This window comes from Phyllostomus discolor, chromosome 6 (assembly GCF_004126475.2).
Source record: "Phyllostomus discolor isolate MPI-MPIP mPhyDis1 chromosome 6, mPhyDis1.pri.v3, whole genome shotgun sequence".
NCBI classification, from domain to species: Eukaryota; Metazoa; Chordata; class Mammalia; order Chiroptera; family Phyllostomidae; genus Phyllostomus; species Phyllostomus discolor.
Genome location: NC_040908.2, coordinates 118,331,503 through 118,355,857, shown reverse-complemented (window position 1 = coordinate 118,355,857; position 24,355 = coordinate 118,331,503). Strand labels below are relative to the sequence as shown.

General features: G+C 54.8%; 1 protein-coding gene across 4 annotated transcripts; it reads left to right on the top strand.

Moving 5' to 3' along the window:
* Positions 1 to 9,226: 9,226 nt before the first annotated feature.
* On the top strand, positions 9,227 to 23,609 carry TSKU (tsukushi, small leucine rich proteoglycan). Of its 4 annotated transcripts, XM_036028776.1 has the most exons (3): positions 9,340 to 9,390; positions 18,228 to 18,400; positions 21,123 to 23,609. In XM_036028776.1, exon 3 carries the CDS (start codon positions 21,131 to 21,133, stop codon positions 22,190 to 22,192), a length of 1,062 nt encoding a protein of 353 aa, XP_035884669.1. In that variant the 5' UTR covers positions 9,340 to 9,390; positions 18,228 to 18,400; positions 21,123 to 21,130; the 3' UTR covers positions 22,193 to 23,609. The 4 variants fall into 4 exon arrangements, with proteins under 4 accessions (XP_035884671.1, XP_035884669.1, XP_035884670.1 ...); XM_036028778.1 differs by lacking the exon at positions 18,228 to 18,400 and having other exon boundaries at positions 9,227 to 9,390; XM_036028777.1 differs by lacking the exons at positions 9,340 to 9,390; positions 18,228 to 18,400 and adding an exon at positions 10,300 to 10,388.
* The last annotated feature ends 746 nt before the right edge of the window (positions 23,610 to 24,355 follow it).

Sequence of the window (24,355 nt, the reverse complement as noted above, 5' to 3'; positions counted from 1 at the left end):
AACACCGGTCCTCCTCCCCTCCCTCAGCCATTCCTTTGGGGGTTAGGACCATGGCTAAAGGCCAGAATTAGCTGATGGAGGTGGAAACACTGACAGGAGCTCCTTCTGATCTAGAAGGTGCTTGATGAGAAGGTGTTTCCTTCCCTTGAAACGAGAAGCCCTGTCTAAGGAATACAAACTCGGAGCAGAGGGAGCAGGGCTGGAAGGGGCCTGGGAAATAGTACCGTCCAAGCTCCTTACTATACAGGTAGGGGGACTGGAGCCCAGGGGCAAGAATATGCTCAGGTTCGTACGGTGAGTGAGATCTGAGCCAGGGTCACTACATCTCCCCGAGCGCTGAGACCCCACGGGAACCAGCCTCCCATGCCCGCTCATTGCCTCACCCCATGGGGACGGGCTACAGGTGAGTGCAACAGCTCTTGGTCTCCTGATACGAAGCCAAGAACAGGTCACCAGAGTTGCCTGGACTGCCTTCCCCTGACCTGAGCTGAGCTAGGCTGCGTGGGGCAGGTCAGCTGAGCATGCTGTCAACCACAGGGTCCGGAAGCGCCACTATCCATGACTGAGAGGGCAGGGGCCTCATAGCACAACTGGCTCTCCTTCCACCCTGAGCCCCACGTAAGTGAAGCTGCTAAGAACACAGACTCACTGAAACCAGAGGGCCTGGGTTCAAGCCTTAGCTCCATCACTGACAAGTTCCATGAAATCCAGTCAGTGACTTAGTAGCTCTATGCCTCAGTTTCCCTCTCTGTAAAATATGAATGACAACAGGAGTGCCTTTCACATGTAGAGTTGTGAGGATCGGATGAGATAAGACAAGAACTGCAGCTTGCCCCCTGTAAGTTTCAGGGACATTAACTTGAAGTGTTATTTACTGGGGCCATTGTCACAGGTGCCAACAACACAACAACTGATCTCAAGTCCCAGCTCTGCCTCTTTCTCACTGCATGGCCTTGGACAACCACTGCCTCACTGAGCCCCCATCTCTAAAATGAAGGCGTGAGCCCTGCCCACCAGGGTCACTGTGAGCTCCAGAGGTGACGACAGCCTGAGCCCCAGGAAAGGCTCTGCAAATGTCTAATTCCTGTGTCCAGCACAGAAACTAAAAGAAAAGCAGGTTGACAGACAAGTCAACCTGCTTTTTTCTTCCTTTTGGGACAGGTCTTCCCTGCAGCTCCAAAAAGTAGGTCAAAGAACCAGCGGGGGTGGGAGGGGCCCTGCCTCAGCCACGGGCAGTTCACTGACCCTGGCGGCTCAGCGTGTAATGAACCCTCCCTCCTTTACGTAACTGTTCCCGGGACATCTGTTCTGATCAAGTCAAAGCCATAGCTGATCAACTTTCTTCACCTATCTAGCAGGGCACCTGGGTTATGTCACGCACTGGCCTTGGGCACACACCCTTGTGCAACCGCACACCGGGTCCTGTTCTGCTCTTTCCCTCCTCTGCCTCCTTCCCTCGCCTCCCTCTTCCTGCACCTCTTACTCGATGCTTCCTGCCTGCCTCCTAAACTGAGGCCATCCTACCTCCTCCCCTCAGACCCTGGTTTTGAAGACAGACATTGACCTCCCAGCTCCTAGGCCTTTAACTGAAGACACTCATGATTTCAATCTTTGGGGACAGAGCAGCTTTAACAAAGAGAGAACACAGCCAGAGCAAAGATTGCAGGTGTGTCCAACCTTTCGGTGTCTCTGGGCCACACTGGAAGAAGAGTTGTCTTGGGCCACACATTAATCACACAATCACTGATGAAAACTGATGAGCAAAAAAAAATTTACGATTTTGTGTGGGGCCCATTCACAGCCATCCTGGGCCACAGGCTGGACACCCCTGGAGGACGGAAAGCCGTGAAGTGTCCTGGGGCCCTGCCAACCTCGTGGGGGTGATCATTCTCTATGTATGGAGATGGGCAGATGTATGATGGGAAGTGAGGGTGGACAGGAAGGTGGGACCTCACCAGACGATCTCTCAGGAACACTAGAGGTTGAGACTGACAGAGGCAATGTGGCAGAGCCCCAGTGGTCAGCATGCTCCCTGGGCCCACAGCCACTTCGTGGGTCCGGGGAGGCCCACCCCAGGGTGTGACACAGGGGATCTCTCAGCAGGTGAGCTAATGTAAACCAGCTCGGAGTGAAGTTCTGAGCATGGAGGGGTGCGGCTGCATGCTCACAGGCTCGCAGATCCAACAGCCTGAGGTTTCAATCCCCGTTTGGCCACTAGTAAGCCGTACAACTACTTCCCCTCTCTGAGCCTCAGTTTCCCCAGCTGCAAAATCAGACTAATAATTGCAGGTACTTCGTTGTGAGCACTCACACAGGGATGGCAGCGATTACATTTAGCACAGTGCCTGGCACACAGCAAGAGCTCAATAAACATTAGTCTCTCCCCCTGCCTTCCACTCCATGACCCTCTGGTTTCAGCTCCAAGGGCAGCCGAGTGACCTGAATCAGCCCATTACACAACGGGACTTCCCTGAACAGCACTTCTAAAATGTTTGTTGTAACAGATTATTATTACTGATAGTAGTAAATATTTACTGAGCAATTATGTGTCCAGAATCATATGAACCACTTTACATAAACGATTCCATTGAATCCCTTCCACCACCTTCCAAGGTAATACTTTTCTTTATTTTACAGAAAATGGAGTTTTTAAGGAGCTTAAAGGAAGTGGCAGAACCAAAAGTCAACCCCAGCTCTGCGGGGTCTAAGTGTTGAGCATTTCCCCACTTTTTCTTGCTGTTCCCGCCATGTTTTTTAGCTTGTCTGTTTTCCCAGTAGCCTCCCTGCTCCATTCACTTCCCAGAGCCTGAGGCCGTGAGTGCCCAAGGGAGGCAGCGTGATGCAGCAGAAAGAGCATGGGCCTCAGAACCGGAGGCTCAGGTTCAAGTTCTGGCTCTTCCACTTGTGAGCTGAGTGACTATGAGCAAGTTGTTCTACCTCCCTGAACCTGGGTTTCCTCATCTAGACAACAGAGGTAAGATGAAGGGATGGATGTGTGCACTCAGCTCAGAGTCTGAACTAAATGCCTTTTTCCTTCTCTGCCTCTCAAACAGGGGTGTGAGATCCATTTTGTGTACATGACCTTGCTGTGGTCAGTAAAGTAATTAACCAGAGCTCTCTGGCTGGTAGACCCAAAGTGCAATGGTCTGGCACCATATGAAGAATGGACCCTGAAAATCACTGTCTTCAGAAGTTTCAAGCATTGCTCCTGTTGTTCCAAGACCAAAGTAATACCTCCGGACAGTCTAGAACTAAAGAGGTTGGGAATTTAAGAAGACTGACTTGGAGCCCAAAGGAGTAGATTCTAGCTGGAGCTCTGCCCCAACATGCTGTGCAACTCTAAACAAGCCCCTGCCCTCTCTGAACCTCATTTCTCCATCTGTAGAATCCAGGCTTCTACGGTGGTTCAGCCTGTGCTGACTACAGAGAGTCCCTCCTGAAGGGTGCCTGTCTTGGCCCCTCGGCTCTGATCCTGGCCTGGACACGGCTCTGTCCTCTGGGCCCCTGGGAAAATAGGCCCCAGTGCACAGTCAGGATGGGTAAAATAACCAACCACAGTCTCCCAATCAGAGAACTAGGACAGTTGTTTATTACAAAGAGACTCACTCGGGTCAGGTACCCGCCTTCCCTATCAGATGAGATTGGGAGCATTCAGGTTGATATGGCTGTAGACCCGCCTTCCCTAACAAAGAGAGAGAAAGGTGTTCGTGTTCACAGAGAGACTCCACAGTCTCATTGCTTACAAGCCCCAAACTGAGCAGGAAAGGCCTCTTACCAGCACTTTATAAAAAATCAAATGGAAATTCAGAAAAGGGGCTTCATCAACTTGCTTGAGCTCACAGCTAAGAAGCAGTGGAACAGAAATTTTCTCTGGCCCCAGGCTCTACATTCTACAAATCCAATCACTGTATTTCCATGACTCCAACCTCGTATGAATCTGATTGTACAAGTCGATGTTCCAAACATCTGGTTACTGTCCCCTCCTGACACCGTGGCAGCTCTATTATGCCTTCAACATTCATTAAGTCCAAATGCCCATTCTTCTGCAAATACTCACTGAGTGCCTAGTATGTGCTAGGTCCTGACTTGACGTTGGGGACACAACAACGAGCTCAGTGGGGTCCCTAGACTCCAGAGGCTGACATGAGAGGTGGCAGCTAAAGATGCAGATACATATCATTCAGCATGGCGACCCACTCAAGGCATGGGCCAGGTGGGGCAAGCCCCAGGAACCGATTGCAGAGTGAGGGGGGTTGAGGGTACAGAGCAGAGCCTGGGGAGCAGTCTCGCATGGGCTGGGGACCAAGGAGGAGTCAACGAAGGAGACCAAGAAGGAGCAGCCATGATGTGGGAGGAAATGAGGAAGGAAAGCAAGAGAAAGCGTTGGCTGTGACAGCGTCACACGGTGAGAGCTGGTGAACCACTGTCGGCAGCCGAGCAATAGCAACAAAGGCCGCTTTACGTTTTCCAGAGGGGGTGAGTGGCGAGTGAGAACCATGAATCTAGGCTGTCACTTAAGAAGTCTGACTGATATGAAGCAGGGAACTCAGTAAATATTTCTGAGTGACTGTGACAGAGAAGGGGCTGGGGAGCAGGGCAGCAGTGAGCACAGAGCCCCTGGGCCAGGGCAGGTCTTCTTTTGTTCTTTTGGCTTGTTTTGTCTGAATGTGGGTGATACTGCACCAGAGGCTCTCAAACTTCCCACTGTAACCTGCTAGTGGGATGTAAAATCAATGTTCAGGGATGTGACCACTATTGTTCTTCCTAAAGGAATACAGTAAGATCGAAAAGAAAGCAGCAGAGCGTGCTGCCTGTGGTCAGGGTGAGTATTGGCCTGTCAAACTTTTGTTTCAGTTTTCTGTGTATGTACATGCAGGTTGTGTGATAACATCCATTTCTTACTGTGGGCTGTCACTTAAAAAAATCTGCAAACCTCTTGATAGAACTTGTTTGCTCAAGGAGTAGGAACGATTCTAATGGCCACAGAGTCGACTGCTGTGTAGTAGCATTCTGTAGTTCTGTTTGTCCTGGCACAGAAGGTAATAAATCTAGCACACATCCCTTTGCACGCAATAAGGTAACCACACACCCCAAGCCTGATAAGAAAGGTCCCTGAGTTCATTGGCCCTCAAGGGCTAGACCAGTCGGGAAGGCTTCTGCACCGCAATGGAAATGAGACATCGTCCTGGATAGAGGGCAATGCAGTGACACTGGCTGGACAGACTTTGTCAGCTGGAAATGGCCTTGCAATTGTTATTAATAAGCCGTTCTTGTCCACATCAGTTGGGGACAAAGCCAGGACTGGAATTGCATGTCCCGACTCCAGTCAGGGGCCCTTTGCCTAAAGAGAATGGTGGTAGGACATAGCTTGCTTTTGTCGGGAAAACAGGACAAAGAGGAAACAGGGGAGAGTCCGAGGACTGAGAGACTACAGGGAGAGAGAGGGACAGAAGGGGGAACACGAAGATGGAGAAGGGGAGGAGTGGTGCCTGTGGGGGAGGGGCTGAAGGCTAGAGAGTTATGGGCCTTAGGAAGGAGACTGACAGGCTAACGAGTGAGGGAAAAGGCCTCCCAGAGCCATCCTCCTCCCTGGGCACCCTTCTCTGGGTCTCTCTCTCTCTCTCTCTCTCTCTCTCTCTCTCTCTCGGATGAACATATGACAGCGCAGAGACCATCCGCTCATGACAGAGTGTCCTCACTGTCCCACAGCAACACAAAGGAAGGACCTCCAGTGGTAGAGTTAAGGGTTGGGAAGTTTGGTGGGGGCGGCTTCTTGGAAGAGGGTATACTGAGCTGAATTTTTAACAGTAAGTAAGAGGTGGGGTGGGGCAAGGGACACTTCTGTGGGTGGAACAGCAAGAGCAAAGACAGGGAGGAAGCAAACTGCCAGAAGCTGAGGGGAAGCCCCGCCAGCTAGGAGCACAGGCTCGCCAAGTGTCAGCAAGAGGCAAAGCTGGAGAGGGGCTGCATGGAGGCACAAACCAAGTGCTCCCAGGCTCAAAGGAAGAGAAAGTGTGGCAAATGGAAGTGGCTTTGAGGAGGAGGCAGCCCGCTTGGAAGGCAGCGAGGACTGTAGCTGGTAGACTGGGCTGAGAAAGTCATTCCAGGCAGGGGGAAAAGCATGGAGGTGGGGAGTGGGAGAGAAATATTTAGGGAAGCATTTGATTTGGCAGGAGGGGAGGGGTGTTCATCGTGCAGCGTCTGCTGAGACACCAGCAAAGCCCATGCACACAACTCCACGCCCTGCCAAGGAACGGCTTGAGTTATCGCAGAGTGTGTTTTAAGTTCTAGCTGTGTGACCCTAGACGAGTCACTTCTGATATGGGACACAGTATCTGGTTAACAGGCCCCTATAGGGTAGTTAATGCCACCCTAGTCACCACACTTAATTCAAACTAGGCTAAGGCAACATCCTCAGTTTTCCTTCCCTGAAGGAGGTTTTTCTCTCTGAATCTGTTGGGCAAGAAAGGGGAGAGGGTCAAAGGTTCTTTCTTTAAAAAAAATTGTTTTATTATGTTTATTGACTTTAGAGAAAAGAGGAAGGGAGGGAAGGAGGGAGGGAGGGAAAGGGAGAGAATGAGAGAGAAACACTGATTGGTTGCCTCCCAAAGGCGCTGCAGGGTTGGGGGTGGGAGGGAAATGAACCCACAACCTAGGCATATGTCCTGACTGGGAATCGCACCCCCAACCGCTTAGTGTATTGGAGGATGCTCCAACCAACTGAGCCACACCAGCCAAGGCTACTTTGAGTCTTTTGTTTCTTAATAGCCAGCTTAAAATCAATATCTCGAAAGGCAAAACTTGTGGTCCCCTTCAAGGCGAGTTTGAATGTTGGCACTGAAAGGTTTTAAAGGTGTCATGGTCCATCCTGCAGAATTGCAGTTTAGAAAGGCCTCCCCCACCCCACCCCCTTCAGTGTGACAGCAGACAGGAGGGGGAGCCTAGAGGCAGAGAGACCTTGGAGTGAGGTTCAGTGCAGTGGACAGGTAGGGCTGATGGAGATTCCCCACCAGAAGCCCCCGGAGGTCACCTCCTGGTTAGGGAAGATCAGGGTTATGATGAAAGTAGAAGTACTCAGAAACTGCCACCAGCCAGCCACCAGCCAGCCACCAGCCTCGGTGTTGTTTGTCATGCTTATAGTGACTGAGAGGCCCTTTGGAGGGGCTTAGAGCCTCTAGCCCAGCTGGCTCCACTCTGCATACAAAGGGCAGTGGGAGATAGCATCCCTGAGTTCCCCAGGAACGGAATATTCGTCTCCACTTCTCAGGTGCGGAAGTGAGCCTCACTCCACAACACACATGGAAGGCGAAGGTTAGAAGTCCCTAGGCCAGGGTTAAGGGATAGGGGGGATTTCTTTGAAAGAAAGTCCCAACCCCACAGGAAGTGGGGGAGGCTGACCACAGATGGGCTAGTGGGGCCAGAGTCCCTGTGTCCTCCCTCCCAAGCCTGCTGGGCTTTCCACACTCTACCCCACCGCTTACAGGAGACATCCCAGGACAATCACCGCACAACAACACACAGCGGTCCTTCCAGAGAGCCAGACTAACGCTTTACCTCGCTACCTGGTTTCACTCCACACAACAGAGACCTTAGGTAAATTCCTCAATTTTCCCCAGAGCTGGAAAGTGGCAGGACTGGAGACTGACCCTTGTACACCAAGCTTGGGGTCCTCACCAAATGCTACTTTTTGCTTTTTCCAGTCTCTCTCCCCTCCAGTGCCAGGGGGGCTCTGGCTCCTTCCGAGGGCCTTGGGATGCACTGAGAACCCTGAGTGGGTGCAGAGATGACTTTCAGCAGCCCACTTATTCAGCTTGATTGTGAGAGGTGAGTGGATGCGAAGGAGTCTGTGGTACAATTTCAAAGACTGATGAGAAGTCTGAGCGGGTGGCCGCATTGGCCTCACACTCCTGGAAGCTGGGGGAGGAGGATGGGCACAGAGGAGAGAGGAGAGCTCTCCCTGTACCACACTCAGGCTCCCAGCCTTCCCCCTGCACGTCCCTCCTGGCGAGTCCACGAGGTCCAAGGGTCTGGGCCCAGGCGAGTGAAGACCTCACGCCACACTACACGGACACTTTTGAGTGCAGAGGGAAGACTTGCAAGAGCACTTTGTTCTGTGGGCAGCAGCTTTGCTTTTGCTGCCCTGAGGCCGGGGGTAGTGGCCTCTACTCACCTTCCCTATCTCCCTACTTGCCTCCCTCCTTCCCCAGGCAGACAGGCAGACACACACAAGTCTAAACAACATTTTTAATTAAAAAAAAAATACGGAAAGTGATAAAAAGACTGGGTGTGCAAGCCTGGGCTACTGCAGGGGGAACACTGCCCAATCTTTGCATAGTAGGAAAGCTCCTGAGAGGTCCAGGGGTGGAGACTAAAGCCCCTCTCAACAATGCCCCACACCCCATGCCTCTGGGGTGCATTAGAACTCCCCCTCCTCCTCCAGTCTGTAAACTGGGAGACTCAGACCTCCCCCATCCACCTGTGGGGAATGCACCCATCAGGCAATTTTTTAAAGTTTTTTGGATGTCTTTCTGCCTTTTTTACTACAGACAGGGGTGAGAGGGGTGGGCTGCAGAGGCAAGAATAGACCTACATCGCTGCCTAGTCACACATGCAGTTTCCCTTCTTAGAATCCCAGAAACCAGAAGTTCCATGGTTCCCTCCAGGAAAAAAAAAAAAAAAAGTCTGATGCTTTCTTCTCTCCTGCCAGGCTTTCTGCCTCATCCCGAATCTCCTTTCTCTGCAGGTTCGTCTTTCAGCCTGTCTCCCTCCGCTTCAGATTCTTGGTCTGCCTCTCGCTAACATCTCTGGACCCCTTTCACCCGAAGGAGAAAAAAAAAAGGATACCAACTCGAGAAGAGGAAACCTCGTCCACCCAATCTCTTTCTTACCAACTCCCTCCCCCAATCCTCCTCCCACCCTACCCCCACACACAAACTCCAGCGACCTCCAGATGTTACCGACCTAGAGGGCCATCTGCTGAGACTTCTCAGGCACTTCGGAGAGGGGGTAGGGATCCGGGTTCCTGGAAGCTGGGAGCAAGATCGACTGGATTGGGCGGGAGCAGCGTACGCACTTTTGAGACGCTCCCTAGGGTGGAACCCGGGCTCGGCGCGGGCTCTGCGGGCGGGCGCGGGCTGGGAGCGGAGAGCGCTCCAGGAAAGGCCCGCACTTTGGTGACACTCCCTAAGTCTCGGGGCCGCCAGCCGGAGCCGCCACTGGGTGTCTGGCGGGCTGAGGGTTCTCCCGGAGGCGGGCGGGGACCGGGGCGGGGACCGGGGCGGGGGGGTGGGGGGGCCGGGCCGCGCGGCACAGAGAAAAGCGCCGGCCCGAGAGCCCGCGGCCGGGCCGCCTGGGTGAGCGTGCCGAGGCGGCGGCGGCGCAGGCTTCCAGGTGGGTGCGGGTCCCCGGGTGGAATGGGAGTCCACGCTGCGAGCGAAAGTCTGAAGCCCCCATCACCAACCCAGCCGCCCCATCAGGCAGGCGGGCGGCGCTGGACACAGGGCCGAGGACGAGGGCCTCTCAACTTTTTTTGGACCTGGGGTGGCAGCCGCAGCCGCGGGACGCCCGGCACTCGGCGGGAGTGGGGATCCCACTCCAGGGGGAGAGGGCTTCAAAGAGACAAAGGCTCGGATCGCGGCTGTGGGCCAGCGCCTCTGGGGTCTTTGTGCGGACACGTGCATCTCGCGTTTGTGGGCCTTTGTGGATTTGGGTCTGGGGACGTGGATCTGCCTGCGCCTTTGTGTGCCCATGGCTTTGCGTGACTGTTTCGCTTTTTTGTGCACATTTTGTGGGCCCTCGTTTGGTTGTGGGTGTTGGTGGGTGCATCGTTGTGTGTCCGCTACGTGGTCTGAGCCTGTCGACGTGTCTAGGTTGGGAGTCCGTGGAGTGTGCGCGCGCGGAGAGCCAGACACCGCCCCCAACTCCTCGCTCCCCTGCTGTTCACCCCAACCACCCCCCGGACTTGGCTTCAAACTTTTCTCCGGGTTCCTCCGGCAACAGTCCGTATCCTCCTCTCCGCTGAAGTCTGGTCAAGGGGCACTGGCATCCCTCCCCTCTTTCGTCCTCTGGGGTCGCAGAGCCCAGAGGGATGAGATAGGATTGGCGGGTGGGGGAATCGGCAGCACCTGGATACTGGCCCTGGCCAGGGCGTGAGGAATGTGCCCGACACCCTCGCCGAACCAGCTAGATGGGGAGAGGGACGCGGTGGGTCGAGTGCCCCGACCGGGAGCTGAGGAGAGGGCAGCCGGTGTTGCCTGCCCCGCGCTTCTCGGAGAGTGTATGTGACCGAGAGAGACAAGTCTACGGTGCAGAGAGGCCAGCCCCAGTCCCGGCTCCGCTTTGAGATCCGCTCTCCGTTTGCATCTTGAGGGGACCAGCCCTCTGCTCTGGTAGGTGACGGGCTTGTCCGTGGCGCTGGCTCCGAGACTCCCAGGTGGACTGCGAAGGGTTAGGAACTTTGCACAGAAAGGTAGCGAATGGCCCACAGTACTGCACTGGGCAAGTTGCTCAGTCTGTTATGGATGAGGGTGAGCGCTCCCTGGAAGTGCCCAGCATTCATTGGGGATAACCAGGGCAGCCTTCCAGAGCCTGCCTGAGAACCGAGTCCGTCCACTTTAGGCCTGGGCGAGTAGATGTCTCAGGAACCCCTCCCATGCCTCCTCCCTATTTGCTCTACTCTTCGGGGAAGTCCAGGCTTGCAAAGCCCAAGTCTGACCCTAGAGGGAGGGCTCAGGCGGCAGGAGCCTGCTGGGCTTTTGATCCTGCATAGCAAAGATAACCCTACTACCTTGCCACCCCCCATTGTGCCCCAGTCTTAAACTTAGATTTTCACCGGATGTTGCAGATGTCATGGAGGGGCACAAGCCCCTCCCTAGGAAAGGAGGCCCCCATTGGCACTTTCCTTTCACTCTCTGGGCCTCAGTTTCCCCTCTGGGAAGAGAGGTGTTGACAGCTTCTCTCTTCCCTTCCCATTCTGGCTGACTGGTTGAGACCCCAGAACCTGAAAACACTTTGATGTTTCTTTTCACACACACCTTTGTTCTGACATGACCAATTCCCTGACACTAATTTGCTCTTTTGAAGGGGGAGAGGGAAGGTGGCTTTGAAGTTAGGGAGGGATGGAGTGAGATGGGCCAGGACCCCTTGGAGCCCAGGAATGAGTGGAAGGGTGGAATGCAATAGCTGGGGGAAGCCAGGTAAATATACCCTGGAAGTAGGAAGTGTCTCCCACAGAGGGAACTGCACTGCATGGCTCTGTGTGTTCTGATCACAGAGGTGGGGTGGGGGGGTGTTGGAGGTGGATTAGAATTCAACTGGAGGCTGGGAGGGAAGGCAGGGCCAAATATGAAGTCCTTGAATGCCAGGAGCAGGGATTTGAACCTTTAGACAATGGAGAGCTGCTGGAAGGTTGAAACAGGCATGACAGGGCAGGATTGGGACTTCTAAGGAAACTTCCTTTGGCTTATTGGTGGTTCTGGAGGCTGGGAGACCAGTCTAAAGGCAGTTGAGTGCTCCACCCTTTTAGAGTCAGAAGGACCTGGATTTCACTCCTATTCCGTTGTTTCCTAGTTCTGTGGCCTTGGGCAAGTAGCTTGACCTTTTTGATTCTCAGTGTGCTCATCCTTCAAATGAGGATAGGAATTCCTATCTCGCTGATCTCTTGTGAATGTTAACTAGGATAATGAATTACATGTGCTAATAAAATGAAAAGAGGTTTGTAGTCTATTACATTATGAAGACATTTATTGAATTACACTGACAATAGAAGGCGGAGACTGCATTCACTATGGTCCTGCACCTGATTTCACCACCTGGCAAAGCCCTTAGTATGAAGGCTTTCTGTCCAGGACATTTCATTCATCTGATTTATCCCCCTTCACATGGCCAGGCCCCATGCGGGAGAGGAGCTGGACACAGTCGGATTCAGAGATGGCCACAGACCATGAAATATGTCTTACCTTGACAGATGGCCCAGGGGCCAGGGACACCCAGGGGGAAGGTGACCTTTTGCCAGATGAGGACACAGGTTAAATTGGGAAGGCCTCATAGAGGAAGTGGCTTTGGAATTGAATGAGTGAGATCCTGCACAGCAGACAAAGGAAAGAAGGCCACCTTCGTAGGAGGAAAGAGCCTGTGCAAAGGCGTAGGGCCCTAGGAGGGGGACAGGCCTCTAGGCTGGTGAGAGATAGGCTTTACACAGGAAGCAGTGGTGGGGTCCTAGTCTTCTGCTGGGATTGTACTCTGGCCCCCAGCAAGCCCGGCCATTGGAGGCGGGAGGCCAGGGAGATGGCTGTTGCCACAGTCCAGGCCTGGAGGTCTCCTGAGCCAATTTGGGCAGTGTGAGTGAGTGCCTGACTTAGGGGTGAAGGGTGGAGAAGATACTGACCCACCCACCAAGGGCAGGTTGCTGATTCGCATTTTGTCACAGGAGACACAACTCCTTGAGCCTGCTTTGGCCTCTGAGCCTTTTCCAAACTCACTAACTTCCTGGTAGTGCTCGGCCAGCACTTGCAGCCCTAGAGGGGCTCAGGAACTGTGCACTGAGAAAGAATCTGAGGCCTCAGGGGATGTGGATGTTTTGGATCTTGTGGATCCCCTGCCCCTGCCTGGCCTTCGGGTCTCCTGGTGTTGAAACTCCTTGTTCTTTCCTGGTCCCTGAGATCACTCATTGGTGGGGACAGGAGCCCACATGCAGTGAGCACCCACGTGTGCCAGGCCCAGGCTGTCTTCTCTCTCTCTCATGCCATCACCCCAGTGGCCTGCTAGGAGCAGTGCTGGGCTTCTCACCACGTCACAGGGGAAGACCCAGACTCAGGGGTGAGGGCACACGCACACCTCGTGGTGGGTGAGGCCCTGTGGGGTTGGGGCCCTTTCTGCCTGGTTGCAAAACCCATTTCCTGTGCCCTGGGCTGCCTCCCCACGTGTCCACACGTGCCGCCTCAGAAAAGCTTCAGAAAGAAGACACACTGCAAGGAGAACAAATATTGAGTATTGGGACCTTGCCCATATTGGGACCCTTGCTGGTTTCCCTGTGGATTAGCATCCCTAGGGGAGGTGGTTGGGCCCCCAGGGCCCACCTGCACCTGTATGGATGTTCTGGAGGAGGCCAGGCCCTGGGTGTCAGATTACCTGGCTCCTGAGTCCAGCCCCTGGCTTCCCAGGTTGTGTGACACTTCAGTGATCTCACTGAACCTCTGGTAAAATGGGTAGGATGCCACCTAACCTGGTGACCTTGCAGGGTGACTAGGCAGGTAACCACTGGGGAGGCACTGGAAAAGCTGAGAGGTGCCTTAGGAGAGGTGGTGGTATTCTAAATGCCCGGGATACCTTCATGCAGTACTCACTGTGTGCCAGCCCTAATGCTCAGCCCCAAAGACATAAAAATGAATCTAACCCCATCCCTGCCCAAGAGAGGACAGATAGGTAAATGTCCTTATAGCCCAGCATGATCAGGTAGCCATCATCCACACGGCCATTGGTACACTGAGGCACGTGGTATGAAAAGCACTGGATTTGGAGCTAGGACCTCTAAGGCTGAGACCTGGTTCCCCTACTACCCTGCTGAAGAATGTCAGTCTCCTTGTCTGCAAAACAAGGACAGTAATCCCCACGGTCAGAGGTTGCGGTGAGGCAGACACGAGGTGCTGGTACAGAAGTGCGTGATGAGCTGATGTGTTTGTAGAGAGGGGCGGTGTTAGCAGTTCTGTTGGGAGCGCCAGACCTCAAGGCTCCGGGAGTTGGCCCTGAAATTCTTTTTGCCTTGAGTTTCCGGAGCTGACAAGTGGTTGGGGGGCAGGATGTTAATGGAATTTCCACCTGGGGATTTCACTGGCGTCAGCTCGAGTGAGCTCACAAGGAAGGGAGCGGAGTGGGAGGCAGCTGGGCACTGAGGAGCAGCTGGGGGAGGCCAGGGCCTGTCTCCAGTCGGTGCAGGGCTCCGGTCCAGCCCGAGGCTCAGCTCCCTGCCCACCTTGTTCCTGTGCCAGGGTCTCCCTCTTGAAGCTGTGGTGGAGGAGCTGGCAAACCTATGGGCCAGAGATGCTGCGTTGCCAAGGGGGCCAAGCCAGAACGGCTAGCCCCAGAGAGGTCTCAGAGGAGGGAGTGTGGGGCCTTGCTGGCAGACACCCGCGCAGTGACCGGAGCACGCTGGCACAACGGCCACAGACGTGCCGGGTGCCTGGTACTGCATTGGGTTCTTGAGAACAGAGGAACATAAAGAAAAATGATACCATCAGTGTCCTCTGGAAGCCTAGTAAATCATGACCAGCACCGTCTCCTGTGCCCTGAGCACTTCGAGTGCGGCAGATAGCAAGTGAGCTGAATGCTTCACACGCCCTCTGTCCCATAATGCTTTCACCAACCCTGTGTTGTGATCCTTACTGAGGACACCGAGACCCAACCGGATTGAGACTTTACTGAGGCTGGTAGATACAGAGCTGCATTCAGATCTGAGTCCAGCGGTTGACTCTTAACTGCCGACTCTATTTATCCAGCAGTGCCACCCGCCAGGCCTGGCTCTGGCCTCAGGTGGGGGAAGGGGCAAGCAGGTGAAGAAGGCGGGGCCATTGCTTCAAGCTGCTCACACTTCAAGTCAGGAAACGGGCAGGTAAACAACTAATGACAGAGAATTTACTCTGTCTGTGTCTGTGGAGGTGTGCCCAAAGTGTGGTGCGACACGCCCCCGGGGAACAAGCAAGGGAGGGAGGGGTGGTCCAGGAGCCTGAGTGGACAGAAGGGGCTTTGTTCCACTGGTGGGGCCAGGGCAGGCCGGTGGATACGGGTGATGCTGGCAGCAGTGTGAGGCGTCAGGACTCGGATCCTGGGTCCACTTCCCTGCTGTCACTGCCCCTGTCTGCCTCAGTTACTCTCGCAGGGGCCTTCCAGCTCCCCAGCCCTGGAACTCTCTCTGCATTTGGGGAAGTGTGAGCAGAGGCTGAGATTAGTTCAGCGGCTGCCACCATCACTATAGGTCCAAATCCAGACTGAGGGGGGGCAGGGCGGGGGCTGGCCTCTGGTGGAGTAGCTCAGTTGGTTAGTGTCTTCCCAGTATGCCAGGGTTGAGGGTTCAATCCCTGGTCGGGGCGCATACAAGAATCAACCAATGAATGCATAAATAAGTGGAGCAAAAAATCTGTTTTTTCTCCTCCTTCCTTTCTTCCCCTTTCCTCTCTCTGTCTCTCAAAAAATCAATAAATAAGATGGGGAGCTCAGCCAGGGGAAGGAGGAAGGTGGCACAACTTGCAGATGTCTCCTTGCTAGGGAGAACTTGATTTCTGGGGGCAAAAGTAGGAAGTCAGAAGGTTTTTGAGACTTCAAAGTTGTTTTAGAGACAGTCTAGCAAGGCCTAGAGTGCCACCGTGGGGAGGCTCGCCTGGGGCCTGTTAGGACCACGCCATGTACTCATCGGACATCATGGGCCACCAGCAAACTTGTGGCCCCTGCCCAGAGGACTGTATGCTGTGTCCCCCAGACCAAGGGTGGGTACAGTTTCTGAGCCCTGGGCCTTCTGCCCTTGTGTTCTGTAACCTGGCTGATCGGTGAGTGGATCTTTTATCTGCACGTCAGGGTTTGGAAAAGAAGTGATGTATCTGGAGCCAAAGATCCCTGTCCCCCCTCAGCCTTCCGTGGTGACCAGCTGTCTGCCTTTTCCTTTCTCCAGAGGGCTGATCAGAGCTCCCAGAGGGAGACAGAATTAATACTGTTAACACAGGTGCAAGAACCGAGGCTCAAAAGAAATGAAGAAAACTGCAAAGGTCATGTAGAGAGTGGCCAACCTGGTCTCCTGGGGCCAAGGCAGGTATACGTGATCTCGTTATGAGTCAGGGTCCTATCCCCAGTGCTGGTCAGTAAGCCCCATGAGGACTTAGTATCCACACCCCACCGCAACATACACTTCACACAGTACTTAGCAGAGATTCAGTAAATGCTTTTGTTAAATTTTGAATGCCTAAAACACTGGAGCTGGCTTGTCTAGACCTAACCTCTCATTGTGGGGCTGGAGACACAGGCTCAGGGAGGGAGGGGACGCGTCTGAAGATGTGAACAGGCCGTGCAGAGCCTAGACTAAAACTGGAACCCACGGCTGTTGTCCAGGACCTGCCTCATCACTGCATAGTTGCCCCGTCGCCCCCCCTTCACCCCCACGCCTGGAGAGGTGAAGGACATGGGAGGTGGTCATGGGTGCCCTTTCTGGGGGACTCCTTCTACCACATTTCCTGGGAGAGACACAGGCACCCATTGACTGCACATCTCTCAGTGTCCTGGCTCCGTGACGTCTAGTCCTCATAGCAACATCCTTGTGGGAGGGATTGTTGTCTCCGTTTCAGACGAGGAAATGGGCTGAGGGAGAGGAGGACACTTCCCAAAGTTGCTGGGTTTAGCAGGTGACACCTGTTCCCAGTGATGTAACGCCTTCAGATCAGACAATGCATCCCAGAACGGCAGCTTTCATGTCAAGGGCCAACTCTAATCAGTGGGGGGAGAGCACCAGTCAGAGGAGAGCTCTGACTGAGGTCCTGTGCAGATGCCCTAAGAAGTGGTGCTGTGACTGATTGGTTATGTCTGCTGTGGATGGGTATAGGTAGAGTGAAAAGGAGCAGTCTTTCCCTGATGTGGCTTCCGCCCACTGGGGTCTCATTTCCCCGCAGGGGCGTCCAGCTTCTCTGTCTGCTCATCACATCCAGCCTTTCTGAGGCCAGTGGGACCCTCAGTACCATCTCAGAGTCACAGCTGAAGGAACCGGTCCAGAGAAGTAAAGTGACTTTCCCAGTCAGCAGTGCACGTTGGTGTCTAAGGCTGTCTCCCCATGAAGGCCTTTCCTCTCCACGGAGCGGAGGCTGATGGTTTTTGTCAAGGGGAACTCACATTACTCATCCCTTCCCAGACCCAGAAGCCCTGTTGAGAAATATCATAGTGTGGCCTGTCTGGAAAGAATGCCTGTCCAGGAGGGCGCTGATAAGGGCTTTGGCATTGTGAAGACATGGTTCTAAAGGAAGAAGGAAGAGGTGGGGTTGGGCCCACCTGCTGATCCCCACCCCGTCAGCTGCTGTCTGGGAAGGAAGGCAGGGCAGCCCACTCTGCCCTTCCCTGTACTGGGAGTCCCACTAGGTGCCTTATTTCTGTAGTTTTGTTTCATCTTCATGATGGTCCTGTGAGGTGGCTATTAATATCCCATTTCACAGGTGGGGAGACTGAGGCTCAGAGCCTGTGGCTGCCCAGCATCAGAGAAAGCAGAGAGAGTCATGAGTGAGGCAGTCCTGTTAGGAGCCTTTGTGACTCAGTGTGTTATATATACATTATATATAACATTTTTTTCTTTTACTATAAGAGAGGACATGGAGTGGGGGCAGGGTGTGAAAAGATTGACATGTTTAAATCACTCAGATTCTACCATCTAAAGAAAACCACTGTTGTGTTGGTATATTTTCTTTTGGCCTTTCTAAAATTAGGATTTGGGTTGGGTTTGTTTTTTTTTTAATGCATAGTTACAGTTGTCCTAGACATGCAATTTATCTTATGATATCTATCATTATGGCATCAGCCCCCTGCATGAGGTTGCAGACTCTTCGGAACGTTATTTTTATGGACTCCCCGAGTCCCCAGGAGAGCCAGCAGCCAACCCGAGTGGGCTGGGAGAGCTTTGGTGGCCACGCCTCCCTGGGATCTAGGGACAAGTCACCGCACACTCCCTTCATCACTGAAGTGAGGCACTGCACGCCCACTCTGCAACCTCCCAACGTCAAATAAGCAAAGTCCTTTTTAACTGTAAGTGCTGTGCCCCAGCAGGAATTTTCCTTATCTTCCCTCAGTCCCCTCCTGGGAAACTCTGCCCTCCCCTGGGCCCCTGAGCCTTTTCTGAAGGCCTTCCTCCAGCGGCAGTGGCTGAGCCCAGTGTCTCCGGGACACACGAAGGCACCCTGCTGTGTGGTCCTCCAAAGGGGACACGCCCTCTGAGCAGAACACGGGCCCTGGCGTTCAAAGACCACCGGCCCGCACCTCTGCCTTTGCCCACTTCTGGGCCCAAAGCTGTGAGGCCTCTCAGGGATTTCTCCTTTCTCTTTTCCCGACAGCCTAGGATGCTCCTGAGGGTCTTCTGGGCTCTGCTGTGACCTCAGGAAAACCCCAGAGCCACTAAATACTAAAAATCTTGGCGTCTGCGTCATCACAGTGGTCACTCACAGCTAGAGTTTGGCCCTGGGACTCTGGACACCTACCTCTTCTTTTCCCAGAGACACACAGAAGTGTACATTCCACTGGAACCAAGCCAATTACGAGGTTCCAAAGGCAAGAGTTCAGTTCTCAGCTCCACCACCTGCCTTTGCACATGCTCGGTTTCCTGCCAGTCCTCTAAAATGGACTGAGGATTGCATATGAGAGAACACGTGTTCAGCGCCAGCACCTGGTGAGGACCGGCTCTGACTCAGTGCCGGCACTTCCCAGGGGGGCATCCGGGCCTGGCAAGGAACAGGAGCCCAGGGAGAGCTGTCCACTGTGCGGGGCTGAGCGAGGACCTGTCCAGGATACCTTGGGAGCGCTAGGTCTCATTTACGCCCCTGCTCCTTTTACATCCGCTGGCCCTACCATTGCCTTGATTCCATCCTCACAGTGGCCCACTGATGAGCATCTTGCGTGCGTGCATAGCTCTTCACAGTTGGATTGCATTTCAGGGAGTGCCCATCCGCTCATGTGAGGGGGTCAGGGCAAGAATTACTGCTTTGTGGTTCAGAGGACAAGGCTGAGGCCTGGAGCGGGGCAGCAAGAGGCCCCCTCTCTGGAGGGTTGGTTTGAGCTCCCGGTTACATAAGCAGGAGCTCATGAGAGGCCATTTGGCATTTAATAGGTACATTGTATAATGTACCCTATTGGAAACAAAAGAGTGATCTTAGGGCCTTTTTTTTGTACTTGTGTTGTTTGTTTAAACCCCAGGAAGGGTGAGTATGAGCAGATCAGCTTAGCAGGGAAGGCGGGACCCTGAGTGGTAATGAATCCCTGTGGTAAGAAGCTCTCATTCAGGGGAACAAAGGCTGCCTGCAGCAAATTAATTATTTTCCTTTTTGTTCCAGACGTGGGAACACTACCTTGCCACAGTTGGGACCAAGCCCAGGATGCACCTGGGCTGGATTTAATCCTCAGATTGTATTCTATAATAGAAAGGCGTGGGAGAGGAGGGACCCCATAGCAGGGCAGGGGAGAAGAGCCCCACTTCTTCCGGCCCCCATGCAGAGCCCGTGTGTGGATCAGGTAGCTGCCCCTTTAAAGTTTCATGGAGGGCTGGTAATACTATCTTGTTGTTCCCTCCACATCCACTTCAGTCTAGAAGGCAGGCAGGTCCCCGGTCCATCCCTCCCTGAAGGCCAGTGGGAGGGTGCAGGGGAATATAGGGCAGGGTGCAGAGCAAGGCTATCCCAGGTGACAAGACCTGCTGGCGTGAGGCAGGGCGCCTTCCACACCCCCCCCCCCCCCCCCCGCCCCCTGGGCCGCGTGGCTGCCGTGTGGCGGGAGGGGACAACCAGAGACTGTCCGGTTAGATGCCTTCATCACTCACCCATTCCTCATCTTCCCATGAGCATCACAGAGCTACAGTGGGTGTGTGCACAGGCTTTGGGCCAGACAGACATACGTGGGTGTGAGGACTGAATGTGACAGTGTACGTGTAGTGCCTGATGTGTGGCAGCTACAGCGTAATTGTACAGGGATGGAGACTTCCAGGAGAGGGAACATGGCTTATACCATAGCCCATGTCTGGAAAAAGCCCCTCTTGGATCTTGTCTCTTCACCAGCCTCCTTGCCAGTCCTGCCGGAGGCAACAGATGAAAACAGAGGAATTGGGATTGAGCAGGCCTGGGTTCTAATCGTGCCCTGCTTTTTACTAGGTGGGGTAAACCCTTTTCCTCTCTGAGCCTCTGTTTCTTTATCTGTATAATGGGAGAACCAGCCTAGCTGCCCAGGTTAAAGGAAGAGCCAGAGGGGGTAATACCTATATTATCTGGGAGTAGAGACAGAGCAAGGGGTAAGAAGCTTGGGATGGGTATTCCAGAGCCCATCGGGAAGTCTAGACAATCGGAATAAAGGATCCTGCCTCTGGAGGACAGGCTAGGTGAGGGGGCTTAGGACTGTGGACTGGTCCATTGTCACCCACTAAAGAGATAGGGTAGGGCCACTCCTCTCAGGGAGAGGCCTTGTTCTGGGAGGCTGCCATGTGAGCCTCAGGCATGGCTCAGCCACTGCCAAACTGCGACGGTGAGCCATGCTTCCTTGTGCTCCATCTGCTTCCCCTCCCAGTTACTTGTGGCCAGGCGTGACTTTCTGAACCTCTCTAAGCCTCCATTCCCTCTTTGTGAAGCAGTCACAGAAATTTCTACCTTGCAACTTTTTTTAAAGATTTATTTTTAGACAGAGGGAGAGAAACCTCAATGTGTGGTTGCCTCTGGCATGCCCCCAACTGGGGACCTGGCCTGCAAGAGGCATGTGCCCTGACTGGGAATTGAACCAGTGACCCTTTGATTTGTAGGCCATCACTCAGTACACTAAGCCACACCAGCCAGGGCCCACCTTGCAATTTTTGTGGTTGTGAGGGTGAATTGAGCCTGTGTAGTGAGACAGCTAACACAGTACACGGCACATGCTCAGCACCCTGACCCTGACCCCTAAGCTGTGAGCGCCTCCCTAATAGGATCTGGACCAAGACCAGCCCGTGGACCCTAGATTGCCAGAGCCCTGGAGCCCAGCCATAGATCCATCTACTCCAATGGGCTCCCAGTAGGGCTCATTAACATCCTGCAGCAGAGATGGTGAGCAGGCACGGAGGGTTCCAGGCCCCTGCCCTCCCTTCAGCCAGAACTGGCCCACTTTTCATCTGCTAATCTTATTTAAGATAGGGTTTTGCTGCATCCAGTTGAAAATCCACCCATCTGGCCTCACCCCCTTTACCCCACCAAGGCCTGAGAGTAACAGGGAAGAGGAGCTATACAAGGAGTAGTATTCGGGGAAGGCATCCTGGGAGGACAGGGTGCCGGTGGCAACTTGCAGCTGCACCTAGACATACTGACTGGTGTCCTGTGGGGTGGGCTTAGAACCATCCAGGGGTGCCTGATGTCAGCACTCACCTATGGCTCTCTTTCTAGCCCCCACCATGCTGTGGCCCCTGCTGCTGTTGCTGGCCGTGCGCTGGGTCCAGACCACCCGGCCGTGCTTCCCCGGGTGCCAGTGTGAGGTGGAAACCTTCGGCCTCTTTGATAGCTTCAGCCTGACTCGAGTGGATTGCAGTGGCCTGGGCCCCCACATCGTGCCTGTGCCCATCCCTCTGGACACAACTCACCTGGACCTGTCCTCCAACCGGCTGGAGACCGTGAACGAGTCGGTGTTGGCAGGGCCAGGCTATACCACGCTGGCCGGCCTGGATCTCAGCCACAATCTGCTCACCAGCATCTCGCCCACCGCCTTCTCCCGCCTTCGCTACCTGGAGTCGCTCGACCTCAGCCACAACGGCCTGGCAGCCCTGCCTGCCGACAGCTTCACCAGCTCGCCCCTGAGTGATGTGAACCTCAGCCACAACCGGCTCCGTGAGGTCCCAGTGTCCGCCTTCACTACCCACAGCCAGGGCAGGGGGCTGCACGTGGACCTCTCCCACAACCTCATCCACCGCCTGGCGCCCCACCCCGCCCGGGCCAGCCTGCCCGCGCCTACCATTCAGAGCCTGAACCTGGCCTGGAACCGGCTCCGCACAGTGCCTGACCTCCGGGACTTGCCCCTGCGCTACCTGAGCCTGGATGGGAACCCGCTGGCTGCCATCGGCCCGGGGGCCTTCTCGGGACTGGCTGACCTGACACACCTGTCGCTGGGGAGCCTGCAGGGTCTCCCCCAACTGGAACCCCATGGTTTCCGTGAGCTGCACGGCCTGCAGGTCCTGGACCTGTCGGGCAACCCCAAGCTCAAGTGGGCAGGAGCCGAGGTGTTCTCAGGCCTGGGCTCTCTGCAGGAGCTGGACCTGTCGGGCACAGGCCTGGTGCCCCTGCCTGAGACACTGCTCCTCCACCTCCCAGCGCTGCAGAGCGTCAGCGTGGGGCAGGGTGTGCAGTGCCGGCGCCTGGTGCGGGAGGGTGCCTACCCTCGGCAGCCTGGAGCCAACCCCAAGGTGGCCCTGCACTGCACAGACATGGGGGGACAGGCTTCCAGGGGCCCCACCACCTTGTGACAAATGGTGTGGCCTGGGGCCACGTCACGAACTGCTACCCTGGGCTGACACAGGTCCTGGGCGATTTGTATGTTAATGTGCCAGTGCCAGTGGGGACTCTGCAGGCCTCTGTGGCAGCATCACTGACAGATAGCTGTGGACCTGGGACTAACCCCAGGGGCAAAGTCTTGCTCCTTTGTCTGTATTGTCCCCAAACCGTAAGCAGAGGGTCTTTGATGCCAAACCAGACAGCAGGCCCCTGCTGTCCTTCCCCCACTCCACCACGAAGTGCCTTCCCTCAAGCCTGGGCCAGCCTGACTGATAGGAGGAAGGTTAGAGGTCAGGCCCATGGCCCAGTGCCCCTTTGGGCCCATTGTCCAATCACTCAGGAGCATGGGTTTCTTTTGCTCTGGGTATAAGAGGCCCAGTTTATTCTTTTCTCTTCCCCTAGGACCCTGGGTAGAACTGTAGTTATAAAAAAGACAGAGAAAAAATCAAGTCCGCCGCCTCATGTGACAGGCAGGAACACTGAGGCCAAGAGAAGGAAAATTGCTAATCCGAGGTGCCCCAGTGGCAGAGGCATGACTGGACCCATGTCCTGCCTCCCAGCCGGGCCCCTATGCACTTTGCTGCCTTGTCTAAGTCATGCCATCCCACCCCGCTGTCTGGGCTCCCCTTTTCCTGCCATGTAAGCCCTTTTTCTGTCATCTCGAGGACAGGCAAGGGCCACCACGGTGGGACGCTGGACCCGCTGACCAGCTGTGTTGCATGGGCCAAGTCTCTTCACCTCTCAGAGCCTCTGGAAGCTTCAGGCATACCACCCAGCCTCACCCGCCAGTTTCCCACTCTGGGGTGGGGTCCACCCCGCACCAAAACTGGAAATGTGCCCATTGATCCTTCAGGCATTGCCTCTAGATGCTCCCCTAAGAGACTGACGTGACCCTGGAGCCCCACCCAGCCACAAGCAAGGAGGGGCCTCCCAGATGCAGGTCGAGCTGGTCCAGAGCCCAAGCCCATCTCACCCCACTGAGAGTGCAGCGGAAGGAGGCAGGCAGTTTGCTGTGGAATTGTTATATGTGCCCCGCTCGGGTGGAATCTCAGCTTCCCAGCTCTGGGCTCACTCCTCAGTGCTCATTTTATACAAGTTGTTGCCTTTTTCATGGACTGCCACTTTCAACCAGCTCCCGACCCCACCCCTGCTGGCTGGGGATGGAAAATGTCATTTGTAAAAGAAAAACGTTGCATTTGTTCACTTTTGTAATAGGACGTCCTGGGGATGTGTTGGGGGAGGTGCTGGGTGGACGCCAGCCATCAGTGGCCACGTGGGCATGAGGGGCTGGTCCCACAGAAATGCCCACAGGACAGTGAGAGCTCTGTCCTCCCCCACCAGCTCTGCTCAACACCTCACTGGTCCTTGGTTTAATAAACATTTATAAAGGCTCCCTCTTTCCATCACTCGACCAATGTCCACCCACATTCCCTGGGCTGGGCCCCAGGGTCACAAGAATGAATCAGGTCCAGCCCTGTCCTGGACATTGTGTCCTGCCCGAAAAGCCCAATAATCGCCCAGGATGGGGGTGGGGATTACTCCAGAGTGGGTTGCGCCCTCTCCGCCTTCCTTATCTCCCCTCTCGCTGCTGCCCCAGGTCCGTGAACCTGCACACCCCTACCTGTGTTCAGGCTGTTATTCTGGAACCTTGCCTTTGCCTTCATCCCCACTCTCCACTGCCCCCACCCTGCAGACCCAGTTCCTGTCTCAACTGCAGAGGCTTTCCTTGAGGTCCCTCTCCACCGCCCTCCTCTGAGCGCCGGGGGCTTCGTTGCTTCCTGGCATTTCAACTGCCATGGAGCCTAACTCCTGTACACATCCCGTGACTGGGAGCTCATTTCCAACTCAGTGGCTGTACTGTCAGCAAGTTCTACCTGGCCAAGGTCTACAGGAACACCCATCACCAACAACCATAGGTCCACCCCCAGCACTCCTCTAAGGGGACTCGAGCAGTGGGGTGAGAGGGGGAGGGACGATGCACAGCACGCCCGGCTGCACGGGGAGCTGTGAGAGCCCTGTGGGAGGGTTAGGAAGCCTTCCTGGAGGAGGCTCGTTCACACAGCCGAGAAGGATGAGTGGGCCTGGAAATGTGAGCAAAGGCACAGAATCCAGAACGTTCGGGCCACAGGTATGGG

Coding starts and splice junctions, on each gene's coding strand:
- TSKU (XM_036028778.1), top strand. CDS start 21,131: ATGCTGTGGCCCCTGCTGCTGTTGCTGGCCGTGCGCTGGGTCCAGACC.